Here is a 17,554-nt window from a genome sequence, read left to right on the forward strand (position 1 = left end):
CAAGAATAATCAACAGTGCCATTCACTTACACCTCAAAGTATAAATCTAACATCTAGAGTACTATCCCTAACAAGTTCTTCCCCCAACAACCTGGTATTGTTCACCACCCTTAAGAGTTTGCTGGCATATTCTTTAACTATCTCAAAATTTTTCATTGAAAGCAGTTCAAATTCTCTTCCAAGATTCAAGACTTGCATCTATCTTATTTTTTCATTGCCTCGAAACTCCTTCTCTAGTCTGTCCCAAGCTTTTTTAGGTGCCTCATATGCTATTATCTTGCCAAAAATAACTTCTGACACAACTGCTTGCAAACATGCCAAAGCCTTGAATTTCTTAACTGACTCTTTTGAATGATGTTTTATTTGTGCTATGGTAGGGTTGGCTCTAAGTTGTGAAGGATCTCTATCAGTCTCAACTACATTCCAAAGGTCAAGACCCCTCAAGTAAGTCTTCATCTTTATAGCCCAAACAACACAGTTTTCTACTGAAAATATAGGAACGAAAGGTGATGAAAAACTGATTGAGGCCATTACTAAATTCTCTTAGGTTTCTAGGTTTTAGTAATAAGTGTAAGCTTGTTAGTTTCTCTCTTTCTCACAGTCCTTCTTAAGAACTTGACAACTCTAATACCATTTTGTTGGTTTGAGTATGTTGAGGAAGAAAAAAAATAGGCAGAAAAACTGAGGCAAAAACTCTAATTTCATTCATCAAGAACAATTACATATATATAGTTATAAAGCACAAAACATGCTTCCTTAAAATCTGCAACCTAACTACCTAATTTTTCCTAATTTTCTGCTCCCCCACAAACTACACATCAATCTACAATTGTCAACAATGTTTCACAATTTAAGCTGAATTTCATACCAAAAATAATCATTATATCTGATTAGTAAAAGTTTCAATCTTCAACAAGAATTCCATTGAGAACCCAAGCAAGGGGCTGTTTCATTGTGGAAAAAAATTTCTACTTTTCTATCTCTAATTTAATATAAAATATTTAGTTTTTATTTTTTATAAAAAATTTAATAACTTATTTAAAAGTTAGAAATATCAAAACTTAATTTTCAATCTAAAAAATTATAATATACTTTAAAAAAAAGAGAGATGTTTTAATTTGTTTGTGAACCAAACAAATTAAATAGAAATGATTGGAAAACCAGTTTTTGTATCTCCAATAGAAAACTTTATTTGTTTTTCCTATGTAAGGAAAGAGGAAAAAGCGAGGAATAAATTGATGTTCTACCCTTGTGTTTAGTTTTGATGATGAAAAACAATATCGTGTTTTATCCCCAAAGTCATGAGTCAAGTTTATGGTTTTCAACAAAAATCAATTTCAAATACTTTGCTAAAATGAAAACCAAATGATTTTTATTCTTATACATGGAGATGTGAATAAACATGTATTATGATAAAATCTCCTAAAATGTTTTTCGAATTAGCTTTGAAGTCATTGGTCAACATAGAGCTAAAATTGTTCTAAGGCAAAAGACCAACTAGAAATTCAAATGAAAGGTTTTCAATATAAGTTTTTCATATTTTGAAACATGCATGAAAGGTTTTGGCTTGAAACTTAATCGTATGAAAAATCCTTTAGTTCATGCATCATGTCTTGAAACTCATTTTGATATCGTTTCAATATTTTTCTAAGTTTGGAAAACTAGCACCTTATAAGAAGACATATATGAAAATATTTTCTTTTTAGAAAACTAACTCCCGGTAATTCAATAACTAACATTCATTAGTGATAAAATGATTTTTAATGAATTTTTCAAGAAATAAAAAGTGTATATCTTGGAGGTGGTAAAATAGCAAAATCCTAAGTTCCTACTAAAATCCAAATTCTACTTTTTTATTCTTATGAATTTTGATTTTTTTTTATATTTTTATTGAATCCAAATGGGGGGTACTTTCTTATTTACATTTATGTATTAAAGTAAATGGAAGGTAAAATATAAATTAAACAAAATGAGGACATTTACTTAAACTAAAGAAATGTAAATATGTGGTGATGTTTTGTATTAATAAAGTGTGCTTCTCATGTTATCGGTCAAGTTTCCAGATTTTCCAAGAAGATAGTCGACTATGTTGTTTAGTGCTGTCGACTATGCATAAGGATAGTCGACTATGCTTGTTCAGTCTGTCGACTATATCTTGCATCTATCGACTATTTTTGCGTCTGTTGACTATTGTGAAAGGATAGTCGACTATGCTATTTCATCTGTCGACTATGTTTGTTCATGAATTTCAAAATTTTCTTTGTAATTTTTGATCTGTCGACTATGTAAAAGGATCTGTCGACTATGAGATTTTTTGTGTTATAAGATAGTCGACTATGCTTTTCTGTCTGTCGACTATGGCTAGTTTTATTTGATAAAATAGTCGACTAACCTATTTGATCTATCGACTATGTGTTTCACAAAAAATTTCAACGGCTAGTTTTTGGCGCATTTAATGCTCGCCCAACCACCACAACGGTCGGATTTTTGGATCTATCTACCATCAACTATAAATATGGGTTGGGAGAATCGATTGAAGGTTGTTGGAAAACATTTAATATCTTCAACCACCGAGCTTTCATTTTTACATCGAGCGATTAATATCTTCTCTCTCTGTATTTACATTTCTGAGGCTTTATATACACTGTTACATTCATTGTAAGCCTAAATTTATCAGTTGGAGAGAGCTTGTAACTAAGAGTTTGTACTCTTAGACTCTCATCTTCACGATTACTGTAATTGTCCTAGCGTAAGCTAGAGAGCCCATTATATTGGGAGGTTTGTAAGTTTTTCCTAGTCACGGACTAGAGGACCTACTCGGGTTGAGTAGGGGGTTGATAGTGAATTTGCTTCAAAATCCTTAGTGGGTAGCTAAGGTAGTGGATTAGGCTTGGAAAGCCGAACCACTATAAATCTTTTGTCTTATGTGCTTCCTGTTTTTATTTGTTCATGTTAGCATTTTTATCCCTACTTAATTCATTCATTCATTCATAAGATTTCCATATTTACTTTTCACAAAACAAGATTGTTTTTACATGGATGATATCTCTGTTTCTCTACTTCAATTTTTAATATAACCAATTTACCCCCCCTCTTGGTGTGTGCCATAGCACCTCCTGTTCTAACATAAATATCAAGTGATCGTATACTTGCTTGGACACACACACTGAGTTGTAATTGGTTGCAATTTTGGAATTTGCTTTGTGTTTTCGTTTTCATAAGCAAGTACAGAATGGGTTTGGTATGTTGTGTTCAGAATCAACTTTTAGGGTTTTTTTTCTTTTTTTGGAAAAGATTCCAATTTTGGAAAAAATTAGGTGCACTGTGTTCAAAACATAACTTGACATGAAAAGCGAAAATAGTATGCTTTGTGTCATTCGTGTTTAGCAATTGAATGTGTGTCTTCTAGAGGCAACAACATACATGCGCTTGCTTGGGATAGGGTCTATAGGCGACTGTTAGCTAACGTGTTTAGGAGTGCATGTTGATGTGGATAGGGTCTATAGGCGACTGTTAGCTGACGTGTTTAGGAGTGCATGTTGATGTGGATTTCAAGTGTTTTGTTTTTGTTTTACTTTGCATTTGAATAAGTCAAGTTAGTTCCACTTTTCTAAAAAGTGGTTAGTTATTTGTTGTGATCATGGGATAACTTCTAGCCATGATCTTAGTGATTTGAATTTTCTATCCTCTATTTATTCTGTAAGGATTTCAGAAGTTATTTGATTTTTATGCATCTTATTCCTCACGTTTGTGCTGCACATCTTTCTCTCTCTATCTGTGTTCTTTCCTTTCAAATTGCAACAGTGGTATTAGAGCTTTATCTTTTAGGGACCTGTGCATCCATGTAGTCTGAATCCAACTTGACTACAATTACTCCACAGGTGTTTGATGGCACCAACTACCAGATGTGGACAGTGTGCATGGAGACCTATTTGGTGGCCCTAGATCTCTGGGAGGCAGTGGAAGAGGACTATGAGGTACCTGCACTTTCTGCTAATCCTACTATGGCACAAATAAAAGCACATAAGGAGAAGAAGACCAGAAAATCAAAGGCAAAAGCTTTCCTATTTGCAGAAGTGTCACCAACAGTTTTCACTCGAATTATGTCATTCAAATTAGCAAAAGAGATATGGGACTATCTCAAGAGTAAATATGCAGGTGATGAGAGAATTAAGAACATGCAAATTCTGAATCTAATCAGAGAATTTGAACTTCAAAGGATGAGAGAGTCTGAGTCCATCAAGGACTATTCTGACAAGTTGTTGGGTATAGCAAATAGAGTTAGATTGCTGGGAGTAGAATTTAAAGATTCAAGGATTGTAGAAAAGATTCTTGTCTCAGTCCCTGAGAGGTATGAAGCATCAATTACTGCTCTTGAGAATACTAAAGATTTGTCGAAAATTGCTCTTGCAGAATTGCTAAATGCGCTTCAAGCACAAGAGAAGAGAAGGCAAATGAGGGAAGATATTGAAGTTAGAGGAGCCTTAACTGTCAAGCATCAAAGCACAACAAAAGGCAAATGGAAAGGCAAGAAAAAAGATGCTGAAAACAGTGCCACCAATGCTACACCAGCTGATGCTAATGGCAAAAAAGAGACTCAAAAGAAGTCCTATCCTCCATGTCAGCACTGCAACAGGAAAGGCCATCCACCTTTCAAATGCTGGAGAAGGCCAGATGCAAAGTGCTCTAAGTGCAACCAGAAAGGGCATGCAGCAATCATTTGCAGATCCAAGTATAAGCAACATGAAGAAGAAGCCAAAGCTGTTGATCAAGAGGAGGAAGATCACCTCTTTGTGGCAACCAGCTTCTCCAGCATGAATTCAAGTGAGAATTGGTTGATAGACAGTGGCTGCACCAACCACATGACCCATAACAAAGAGCTCTTCACTGAATTGGGTAAGGCAAGCTTATCAAAGGTCAGAGTGGGTGATGGCAAATACATAACAATAAGAGGAAAAGGTATTGTAGCCATTCAGACTTGTCTTGATACAAAGTTAATTTTTGGTGTGCTTTATATACCTAAAATAGACAAGAACTTACTAAGTGTGGGACAATTGATTGAAAATGGAAACAAAGTTTTGTTTGAGAGAAAAAACCATCTAATTCAAGATGCAATAGGGAAAACTTTGTTTAGAATAAAGATGAGTGGAAAAAGCTTTGTCTAAATCCATTGGAGGAGGAGCAAATTGCTTTTTCAGTAAAGGGTAACATCTCTGAGTTGTGGCATAAGAGGTTAGGGCATTTTAATTATAAAGGCCTATTGCAAATGAAGTCAAAGGAAGTAGCTATAGGACTTCCAGAACTTGTAAATCAAGTCCCATCTTGTAAGGCCTGCCAAACAGGAAAACAATCCAGAAAACCCTTTCCTAAAGTAGCTTGGAGAGCCACTAAGAAGTTGCAGCTAGTTCATACAGACATAGCTGGCCCTCAAAGAACCCCTTCATTGAATGGCAGCCTTTATTATGCTATGTTCATTGATGATTTAACTAGAATGTGCTGGATCTATTTTTTGAAGCACAAGTCAGAGGTTGCACAAGCATTTTGGAAGTTCAAAGCTAAAGTTGAGAATGAAAGTGGGGGTGAAGATTCAGGTTTTGAGGTCTGATAATGGAAGAGAGTATCCTTCTGAGGCCTTCAACAATTTCTATGAAGATGCAGGCATACATCATCAGTTAACAGCCCCATACACTCCACAACAAAATGTAGTGAGTGAGAGAAGGAATAGGTATATACTGGAAATGACTAGATGCTTGCTGCATGAGAAAAATCTGCCTAAAACACTATGGGCAGAAGCTGCAAATGCAGCTGTGTACTTGCAAAACAGGCTTCTCTCAAGGGCAGTGGGAGATGTGACACCTTTTGAAGCTTGGTATGGTTACAAACCAAGTTTACTCCATCTCAAAGTGTTTGGCATCTTGTGTTTCACTCATGTGTCTCATGTCAAGAGGGATAAATTGGATGAAAGAGCACTACCTGGAGTCTTTATTAGGTACAACTCTACATCCAAAGCTTACAGAGTTTTCCAACCACAGAATGAGAAGATAGTTGTAAGCCGAGATGTTCAGTTCTTTGAAGAAGAAGATTGGGATTGGAATGACAAAGTAGAAGAGAGGCAGAATTTAAAGCTAAATGACTTTGTCTCTATAGATTAGAATTTGGTGAATGATGAAGATGCTGTGGATGATAGACCTGTGAGAGGTACCAGGCTACTCACTAATGTTTATCAAATGTGCAATGTAGCTGTTTGTGAACCTACCAGCTATGATAAGGCCAAACAAAGCAAGGAATGGAGAGCAGCAATGGAGGAGGAGTTGTTCATGATAGAAAAGAACCAGACCTGGAAGCTTGTTGATAAACCTCAAGACAGAAATATTGTTACGGTTAAGTAGGTGTTTAAAACAAAGCTCAATGCAGATGGGACAGTCAACAAGTACAAGGCAAGACTTGTGGTGAAAGGGTATGCACAAATACCTGGAGTTGACTATTCTGATACATTTGCTCTAGTTGCAAGGTTGGACATCATCAGACTTCTTCTTGCTATTGCTGCACAGATGGGTTGGCAGGTGCATCAATTTGATGTGAAGTCTGGTTTTTCAAATGGATATTTGGAGGAAGAGATTTATGTTGATCAACCTGAGGGTTATGTGAAAAAGGGAGAAGAAGACAACGTTTATCTCCTAAAGAAAGCCCTTTATGGTTTAAAACAGGCTCCTAGAGCCTGGTATAGCAAGATTGATGAGCACTTGAAGAACTTGAACTTCTGTAAAAGCTTGTCAGAGTCAACTTTATATGTAAAGAAGGTTGAATATGAGATTCTTGTTGTGTCACTATATGTTGATGACCTGCTGGTGACTGGGAGCAATTTGAGCATGATTAAGCAGTTTAAACAGGAAATGAGGGAGCTCTTTGAGATGATTAGACCTAGGGTTGATGGATTTCTTTTTGGGAATGGAAGTCAGACAAAAAGATCATGAAATCTTCATATGTCAGAAAAAGTATGCTAAGGAGATTCTAAATAAGTTCAACCTTAAAGAATGCAAGGGTATGAATACTCCTATGAATGCTAAGGAAAAGCTAAGCAAAAATGATGGAACAGAAAGAGTAGATTAGGTGCAGTTTAGAAGCATGGTTGGCTGCCTCATGTACCTTACGGCCACCAGACCTGACATCTTGAATGCAGTAAGCATTTTGTCAAGGTTTATGCATTATCCTACTGAAATGCATCTCAAAGCAGCTAAAAGGGTGTTAAGGTATGTCAAAAATACCTGTAATTTTGGAATTAAGTTCGAGAAGTGTGAGGAATTCAAGATGATAGGGTATTCAGACAATGATTGGGGAGGTTTTGTAGATGATCTAAAGAGCACTTCAGGATATTGTTTCTTCCTTGGTTCTGGTGCATTCTCTTGGTGCTCAAAGAAGCAAGACATAGTGGCTCAGTCAATTGCAGAGGTTGAATTCATTGCTGCTATAGCAGCTGTAAATCAAGCTCTATGGTTAAGGAAAATTCTAGTTGATCTAAACCTAAAGAAGAAGAAGAACACTGAGATTCTTGTTGATAATCAAGCTGCCATAGCCATTTCAAGGAATCTAGTGTTTCATGGGAAGACAAAGCACTTTAATATCAAGCTTTTCTTCCTAAGAGAAGTACAGCAAATTGGAGAAGTGAAGTTGGTCTACTACAAGTCTGAATGTCAAGTGGCAGACATGTTCACAAAACCTTTGCCAGCTAGCCGGTTTGAAGATTTAAGAGTTAAACTTGGTGTTTGCAACTCCTAAACAAGGAGGAGTGTTAGCTGACGTGTTTAGGAGTGCATGCTGATGTGGATTTCAAGTGTTTTGTTTTTGTTGTACTTTGCATTTGAATAAATCAGGTTAATTCCACTTTTCTAGGAAGTGGTTAGTTGTTTGTTGTGATCATAGGATAACTTCTAGCCATGATCTTAGTGATTTGAATTTTTTGTCCTCTGTTTATTCTCTAAGGATTTTAGAAATTATTTGATTTTTATGCATCTTATTCCTCACATTTGTGCTGCACATCTTTCTCTCTCTACCTGTGTTCTTGCCTTTCAAATTGCAACAGCGACAATATTATCTTGAGTTTTATTATTAGATGAAAAGGAAAGCAGAAGATTTGGAGAAGATGCCTCCTTTTCCAGTACATTTTCCCCCTTGGATGTGACCTTTTTCTCATCCTAGGAACTTAAAAACCATACAATAACACTTCATGAAGGCAGTGTAAACTTGCCCAATTGCCTCAATCACTCAACAAAAAGCCTCACCACTGGAATCATAATTCATAATTCATAGTTCACAGTCATTGGTGGGATTTAGTTGTCTCCAGTAATCAACTTCTTGTGAAATATAGAAGAACCTCTAAAGGTTGCCTTCTTATTAGTTGTGGAGTCGCTCTCAAGGTTATAAGGAGCACCCGGGAGATAGTTATAAACCACTAGTGGGGTTCTCACAGCACGGACTCCATCGCTCCAGACGATCGCGCCTGACACGATAGGCTGTTGGGCAATTTCTGGTCCCTTTACTGTCACTGTGAATTTCTTTTGCTCTCCGACAGCAGAGAAAGAGAGAACCGAAGGTTCAATCGTGACAGTGATATCTGCCGGCATGTACATAGTAGCTGTGTAAGTCGAGTTTGCCGAACCCACATTGGTTACCGTCCTGGGGAAAACGCCATTGATCTCCTGGCCATCCAACACATATAGAGAGAATGAAGGATAGTTGAGGTCCCAAGCTCTGCCAATAATTGCGCTGCTGCAAGTGCTATTGTCCCCGGTGATTTGTCTTAGAGTTGTTGTGTTGTAACCCTGTTTGCAGAGGAAGTTAATGTAATCTTCCACTGATGCGTCAAAGACTAGTCCGGGATTCACTGCAGCCTCCGGGTTAATGTGACCGGACCCATATGAGAATTCAAGATCTTTGTGCTTCCTTGGATCCATGACATAAGCTGATCATATAGAAATAGGATTTGTTCAAAGTTGTATAGATCGATGTCAAAGAAGATTATCATGAACTTCACAAGTGAAAAATTGTTGTGTGTCACATTCCTCACCTGTGGTCATGAGCGCAGATTTAATGGCGGCTGGAGACCAGTTCGGGCGGACAGCTTTAACATAGGCAGCAGCGCCACTGGCATGGGGGCAAGACATCGAAGTGCCAGAGATTATATTGTAGTTTACGCTCCTTTTGTCATCATAGTAGATGGAAGGTGGAGCCACCGGAGACCAAGCTGCAAGGATGTCGACTCCAGGGGCAGTGATATCAGGCTGCACGTCATTAGTTCGAGGTATATGCAATATTAGAGACACGATTAGAAAGAACAAAGCAAGAAAATTGATCATTTGACGAATCATTTGGTCACCTTGAGAATGTCTGGAGTGATAGGACTAGGTCCTCTTGAAGAAAATGAGACGACAACAGGTGCTACAACATCCTTAGGAGTCTCACCCAGTAGAATGGTTGCGAAGGGGTTGCTGAAAAGGTTTATGAGATCAACATTAAGACGATGAAGACAGAATGAGAAGACAGAGTTTAGACTATCTAATTAGGACTGAGTACGGTAATTTACTCTGTTGCTCTAATGTATTCCAAAATTTTCGCCCAGTCGTCCACGCTGATTAGTGTTGCGGGCAGCGGGTAACTGAAGGCAAAATCGGTGTAAATGGGATCGGACACTGTCATTATGGTACCGACACCATTAGCTAGCAGGATGGCGGCTCCATCAGAGAAAAAACCTTGAGGGTACGCGTCACAAAGAACGATCTTCCCTTTCACTTGGTACGAATTCATCGCCTCGGGAAGACATGGTCCTGAAGCTGTGTAATCAGCTCCAATGGTATAGTTTGCAGCATCTCCTCCCCAAATCAAAGGATATGTGGTTGCATTGAGGTCAAAGCTGTTAATGGAGAGCCCCTATATAGTGGCAAGAAAATTATGTCAGTGCTGACAAATGAAAAACACCATATGGCCAGCTTCTCTAAAATATCTAGCCAGAGCTTACAGTGAAAGTTTGTCCATTGCCTAGAACAACTTGGGCAATAAACTTCCTGTCAATGGTGCTGGCGGCAACTGTTAACGTCCATGGCGCGAAGTTGGATACTGATACCGGAAAGGGTCCTGAATTTCCTGCAGAATTGGATGTCAGAATTCCGTTCTTCATGGCATGGAAAGCTCCAATGGCAATAGGGTCTTCTAGGTAGTCGACTGGCCAGTCTGATCCGAGGGAAACAGAGATAATGTCGACTCCATCCGCGATTGCATCATCAAATGCTGCAAGTATATCTGCAAGGCCACACCCGAAAGACCAACAAACTTTGTACACTGCGATCCTGGCGCCGGGGACACCACCTTTCGCAACTCCTTTGGCTAGGCCGAGGTAGCTGGCATCAGCCACCTCCCTGCCAGCTGCGGTGGATGCAGTGTGAGTTCCATGCCCGATGGAGTCTCTTGGCGATCTGAAGTCAGTGATGTCGTAGAAGTTGTCGCTGTTGTAGTACCGGGCTCCAATGATCTTGCTTTAAGATTCAAAAAATGGAAAAGGAAGAACAAAATTCAAGCTCTAATTATCAAGTGATGCATTTCAAAATGATTGGTTTTGGGAAGAAAGAAAGTTGAATGCAGATACATACTTGTTGCAGGTGAAATTAGTGGCTTTGCAAGTCCCCTTCCATTTAGCTGGTGGCGGGCTCATGCCTTCGTCACTGAAGCTATCTGATTCGGGCCAGACTCCTATACCATTCATAGACAAATTAAATAAACTTCTAGCTTCTGTTTTAAACAGTCCAATGAGAGTTGACTGATAGGCCATATATATATATATATATAAATGATTACGATCAATTAAATTATTAAATTTACCAGTGTCCAAAAGTGCAACGATGACATCTCCTTCTTTAGAGCTTCCAAGCTTGCCTTTAAAACCCATAAAGTCCCAAGATCTTGTTGTGTGCAACTTTAGTATGTGATTCGGCATCACTGATACCACCCCATTCATTTCTGCAAATCCCCATATGTTCTAATCAGCGTTTTAAAGAGTAAGAGAACATGTAACGATGAGTAATTAATTTGATGAATATATTTGATAAATCTATATATCTTAAGATGCTAGGCTTTTAAAATTTTTACCTGAAAGCTTGACAACTTCTTCATCGGTTAGCCTAGCTGCGAATCCATTGAAACTTCTTCCGTAGCTGTAAACTAGCGAGTCTTTGGTGGATGAACCACTGCATGCAATCCACACATTAAACTTAGAAAACAATCTCTTGTGATCATTCGATAATTTTGCAAACTTTTATTCTTCAGTACTAATTAAACAAATTCATCAAACACCAATCTTTGTGCAATTGTAGCAGAAGTTGCAGCAAATTAAGGTATGTCTATATGTATTAACCTTCCAAGTACGTTTTTCAGCATGGAATGGTGCGTAGATGCAAGAGGCGCATCTCCTTTAGGCCGCTCTCCCATGTACACCACATGAACCTTACATCACATGCAAATCACAACATTAATTTAATTATTTCCATATAAATAATGCTAACCCACGAACTTAGCAAGAAAAGCATTGGGGAACCTGAGATTCTAAATTGGAGTTATTGTGAGTTTTAGTTACTTTCTTGTTAAATTTTAAGTGGTATAATCTTACTTATTAATTAGGAAAAGAAAAAAGAAACACAAAAACTAACTAGACATGCACTATACCTTTCTTTCATGTGAATTGGAATGGCAATTTAGCACCAATGCTGCAAATAGAAATGCGTACAGAAAAGAGAGCAACCTAGCTTTCTCCATTGCTGAGTAATTTCAAACTTCTTGTTTTGTTTGCGATTTATGCCTATGCAGAGAGTAGAAGTTGTAAATATATAGGGGAGCATTGACATTGGTAATGTCAGCAACCCTTTTTGGAGCTTTTTGGATCAATGCCGTCCCATTCATTTTCCTTCTTGTTTGGGATCTTCACCTTATTCTTTTCGTGGAAAATGACGAGGACAGATCTCTCATAGCTGTCCCCTTTTTTCCCTATTGGAAGATTCAATACAAACATACATAAAACAAGCACGGCAAATAAAGGCCTTAAGAAGTCGGAGAAGATAAAACAGGAGAGATGACAACAAAAAAATATTGAAAAAAAATACCTGCAGAAAAAGGGCATGTCATAATAATTTGATTAAACATCCAAAGTAACTATATCCTCAGGTTTACATTCAAATCCAACTTAGACAAAAATAAAAGAGTAAATTTCACACACTCTGCCGTTGCTAATTTTTTTTAAAATATTTAAAAATAAATAAATAAACAAAAATAAATAACAATGGACTTTCATTGTTAATTTTTTAAAATACTTTTTTAATCTATCGCTATATTTAGCGACGGAAAGATCCGTCACTACATTTAGTGAAAGGGCACCCGTCGCAAAAAAAAAAAAATTAAATTTAAAATACAAAATTTAGCTACAGGGATCACCTGTCGCTAAAAAAAGAAAAATATATAATTTTAAAATTAAAAATTTAGTGATAAGTGGCCCCATCATTAAAAAAGAAAAATAAATAAATTTAAAATACAAAAGTTAGCAACGGAGTGCACCCGTCGCTAAAAAATAAAAAATAAATAAATTTAGAATACAAAATTTAGTGACGAGGGTGACCCCGTTGCTAAAAAAGAAAAATAATTATATTTAAACTTCAAAATTTAGCAATGGGTGTTACTCCGTCGCTAAAAAAGAAAAAAAAATACATTTAAAATACAAAATTTAGCGATGGGTGCTCTCGTCACTAAAAAAGAAAAAAAATAAATTTAAAATACAAAATTTAGTGAAGGGATGCCCTCGTCGCTAAAAAAGAAAAAAAATACATTTAAAATTCAAAATTTAGCAACGGGTGTCAACTTGTCGCTAAAAATGAAAAAAATTAAATTCAAAATTCAAAATTTAGCAATGGGAGTACACCTGTAGCTAAAAATAAAAAAAAATAAATTTAAAATTTAAAAGTTAGCGACGAGATATGCCCGTCTCTAAAAACAAAAAAATTAAATTAAAAATTTAATGTAAAATTAAAATTAATATTCATTAATTTGCAAAAATTAATAAAATATGACATTACAAATAAAAACAAAGTCAGAACAAAATTTTTCGCAACTGATATAATAATTTATAAATTTTTATTTGAATTAGTAATAAAATAAAATTAATAAATATTAAAATTAAAATTAATATTCATTTCCCTCTACTAACATTAATATTAAAATTAATATTCATTAAATAAGTTTTAAAAATTTTGAAGTGTAAATATAATTCTAGAAAGTTTGGAATAAAATGTTATAAATATAATTTATGCACTTTAATAACCAAAGAGGCTTCCAGATTGACTGATTCGCATGCCTGTATAAAGGTTCTTGGTACTGGGAGCTAGGTTGAAGGTTCGATTCTAACATGCAACACTTAAAATTATTACTGGGATTACTATCCCAGCGCTACCACGCGATGTGCGCATGAAAGGAGGGCAGGGGTTGGTGCGCGTTTAATTTTGGGGTATGCGCTGAATTAGTGACGAAATAAATCCGTAGCTAAAAAAATATAAAAATTAAAAACTTTAGCAATGGAATAAATCTATTACAAAAAAAAAATTAAAAAATTTGTAATTTCATACCTTAATTTTTATACTTTAAAAAATGCGTAAAAATTTAAAAAATTTGAAATTAAAACTTTAATTTCACATTTTAGTAACAAAATTTATATTTTTGACACAATTTAATTAAATATACTTTTTTTAATTATGATAACTAAATTTTTTTTTTATTTTGATTTAATCTATGTACTTATATATATCTTCTTTTTTTAACACATCAAAGTAAAGTGGTTAGATTAAATTAAAAATACAGATATAAAATAAATTTAACTTAAAAATATAAATAAATAAGTATAATTAAAAAATAAAAAATTCAAATGACTGTACAAAAAAAATTTAATAGTACATAAATAAAAATCTAGATGTGCCCCATATACGCATACATTTTGTAAAGATATTTATTTTCATTATTCAGTAATATGTTATTCTTTAGCGGATACCCATCTTTTTAAATGAATAATATGCAGGCAGAATAAAAATAATATCCACGATATTCAGATGATACGTTTCACTTGTTTTAAATTTTATCATTAATTATATGATGTCACGCTATATAATTCAAGAGTTTACACAAGAACTTAGTAATGTTGTTGAAATTAACCTTTTACAAAAAATTAATAAAAATTTAATGTGAAATTCATACAATAGTTAAATTAAATTTAAAATTTGATTTGAAAATAAAAATTTTCATAGTTAAATATATAATTTATAAAAATTTCAATTAAATTCAAAATTAGTGAGGGAATATTTTGTTTTTAAGTTGTAAATTAATAAAACATGAAATTACAAATTAAATTCAAAATGAGTTTTCAAACATATTTTGAAAATAAGTTTGAAAAATATTGGGGTGCAAATATAATTCTAGAAATTTTAAATAAAAATAAAATAAAAATATTTTATGTGCATAATAAATAAAGGGGACATTCAGATCAGCTGGTCACTCATGCGCTTATAAGGTTTTGGAGGCTAGGAGGCACAGGGTTCAATCCTTAGAAAAGGCAAGAATGACTCGCTCGCTAGGAAAATAATAATTCCTGAGAGTAGGTACATATTTTTATTAATAGTGGAGTAAGAAGTGCGCATTAAGGAATACATATTTTTAATTGTAATATCATATATACTAAAAATTATATATTTAATTAGGTAACTATATTTTTTACTATGCTACACTCCAATTAATATTTGATAGTATTTTTAATATTTTTAGTGAAAAATATAAAAGCAAGACTACAAAGTCTTTTTTGCTACTATATTATATCTATATTATTTTACTCATTTGAACAATAATATAAAATTATATTCTTTAATCAATGAAATGATATTCAACTTTATCTGAAAGAAAGCACTTTTAAATAGATGATTATTCATTTTGTTTTCCTTTTAAGAGACTTATCATATTCATAATATAAGTTTTCTAGCAATAATGCTAGATGATACAGCCTCCTACAATACTTGTAGGGCCTATAGCACTTGCTATTGCTAAGTAATACAAAATAAAATTACTTCAATCAAAAGAGAGAATATAAGAATTAAACTTCTTAGTTAGAATATCTCTCAATTGATACAAGGCTTAGAAAATAAATAATAATAATGAATGCAACAATAGTCTTGAGAAAAATTGTGTCAATTTAAAACATGAGAGATAAAATATAAGCACTTGTAAATTAGAACACTTGAACACTTGTAATGAATGTTCTCTAACCCCATAATTAATACTGCACCATTCAAGTATTTATAGTTGACAGTTGAGCCGTTGAAGATGGTTGAACTGCATTAAATAAACTTGTTAAATATAATTTTTAGTTTAAAGAATATATATATAATTTAAAACTAAAAATAATTAGTCAAATAATTTATATAATTATTATTATTTATAACATAAAACTATTGATCATTTAAAAAATAAAAGATTAATCTTGACCTCCCATTTTAAAATTAAGAATAAACTTGCATACTATTGAAAAATATTGTAGCAACACGTAAATCGTAATTTAATTTAATTATTGGTTTATTATGTTAATTTAATTTAAATTGAGTAATAATATATCTTGTTGATATTAATAATAATAATTTAGGATGTTTTAAGGAAATAGGAAATTAGGGTAATTAATTATTTATTCTAGAATATTTACGGGAATAGGGAAATTTGAAATAAATTAAATTGTGAGATTTTTATAAGTCTCGGGTGTTAGTGTAAATATTTAAGGGGGGTGTTGAGTATTTTGGAAGTTTGGGGGAAGGTTGCTGGTGTGATTTCGGAAAAGGGACCAAGGGTCCCCTTAAATTTAATGCATCGCATTATATGTATGAAGGCAGCGAGTGGTCGTGGGTGTGCGAGGAAGGTGGCTGGACGCAGGTTTGAGCCTGTAGGTGCGCGCGCGAGGCTAGGAAAATTGGCTGATTTTTAATTAGTGTTGGGCATCCAAAACGACGTCGTTTCGCTTGAGGTGGTGGCCTCCTAGCGGCTGCCACGTGGCCTCTTCCCAGCCGCTCATTTTTGCTCCAATTTAAGCCCAATTCGGGCGTCTCCGAGCAGTGAATTTCATAAGGAAAATTGAGGAAGAAGAATAGTGTGCGCGGGGTCGAAGATTGGAGGATTTTGGGGTGGAAATCAGGTTTAATTGAAGATTTAGTTAGCCTGGTAAGTAGAGAAGCTAGTAATAATTATTATGTACGGTTGGAATTTCGTTTAGAGCCTAATTTTATTAATTTTGGCAAATTATTTGATGTTGCAGTTTGTATAATTTTTACCGCTTTGAGACAGAACAAGCCTAAGGATATCTTCTTTAAGGCAAGTTCTTTATTCCCTCTGCAACGTTTCTTTCGTTGTCAATTTATTTAACCTCCCTTCATTTGTTTCGGCCCATTTATTAATTATGGAATTATGAGTTGTTTGATTTAAATTTAATTTAATAAGCTGGCTTTGAGGATTTTATTTGTTTGTTGCCTCCGAGGGTTTGTGCCACCCCTATGCCTATGGGAATGATGTCAAACTCACTTGGGGACTAGGTTCTTAAATTATGGACTGCTGGCTGCTAGAGCTGTTGGGCAGTGGGGGCAGGAGTCGACTGTGTAGTGACATTGGAGTGGCTATGGTACGGTCTTTCTTAGGCCGTCGGCCAGACACTCCTAGCCACTGACCGTCGACCGATGCCAGGCACTATTGATTAGCTCTACCGTTATATGGTTATAGCATGACTGGTTATATTTTATTTCTATTGCATAGTTTGGTATGCACATGGGTATGGGCTGCATGGCGGGGTTTTCATGTTCTGGTTATGCTTGGCCACGGACATCCTAGTATTGTTAGGTGCATCTGGCATGGGCTTATGCATTGTGTGTGATTTACTATGTGGGCGAATCATCTGCCTGATGTCTAGATGTATGGGCGCTAGTGTGTCTAGTTAATGCTTACTACGCCTTGCATTTTATGTGCACACATTGCATGGTTACTATTGTACAGTGGTCTCAGACGGGAGTACTGTTCCGAGAGAGCCTAGGGCTCGGTTATTCAGAGGCTCGGGTGTTGGTAGTACCAACCCGAGGAGTAAGCACAGGTTTGTTGAAGACTTATGTTACCTTCAGGGCAACAACAAGTTGGTATGGGACTTGGATGCTGGGTGTCTTGTGTGGACCCCAAGGACCGGTATATGTTTTCCTTATGCTATGCTGTTGCGTTATAGTGTCTCATGGATTGTGTGTATGTGTGGGACTGTGTTTGGGGTGATCTCCTCTTCTATTTAATTTATAGCTTTCATTTTCTTATAAACTTGTTGAGTCTTGTGACTCATCTTGCTTTCCATCATTCCAGGTAAGGGTAAAGCGAAAATTGAGGGAGAGGATCGCACCACCTAGCGACCAGCCGTGTTGGTATGGTGTACAGTTAGCTTAGCCCCGTTGTCTCTATTGTTTGGCTGGATTTT

General features: G+C 35.4%; 1 protein-coding gene across 1 annotated transcript in view; it reads right to left on the reverse strand.

The window, feature by feature from the left end:
* Window positions 1-8,327: 8,327 nt before the first annotated feature.
* Window positions 8,328-17,554, reverse strand: part of LOC127787517 (cucumisin-like) — a 39,128-nt gene continuing 29,901 nt past the window's right edge. The window contains exons 3-11 of the mRNA XM_052315576.1: window positions 11,402-11,490; window positions 11,137-11,234; window positions 10,870-11,007; window positions 10,641-10,740; window positions 10,013-10,526; window positions 9,581-9,924; window positions 9,374-9,485; window positions 9,065-9,278; window positions 8,328-8,959 (exon numbers count right to left, since the gene is read on the reverse strand). Of these exons, the coding sequence (XP_052171536.1) occupies window positions 8,328-8,959; window positions 9,065-9,278; window positions 9,374-9,485; window positions 9,581-9,924; window positions 10,013-10,526; window positions 10,641-10,740; window positions 10,870-11,007; window positions 11,137-11,234; window positions 11,402-11,490 (2,241 nt within the window). The remainder of the gene's footprint in view (window positions 8,960-9,064; window positions 9,279-9,373; window positions 9,486-9,580; window positions 9,925-10,012; window positions 10,527-10,640; window positions 10,741-10,869; window positions 11,008-11,136; window positions 11,235-11,401; window positions 11,491-17,554) is intronic.

The sequence above is a fragment of the Diospyros lotus genome, chromosome 12 (assembly GCF_014633365.1).
Source record: "Diospyros lotus cultivar Yz01 chromosome 12, ASM1463336v1, whole genome shotgun sequence".
Taxonomy (NCBI): domain Eukaryota; kingdom Viridiplantae; phylum Streptophyta; class Magnoliopsida; order Ericales; family Ebenaceae; genus Diospyros; species Diospyros lotus.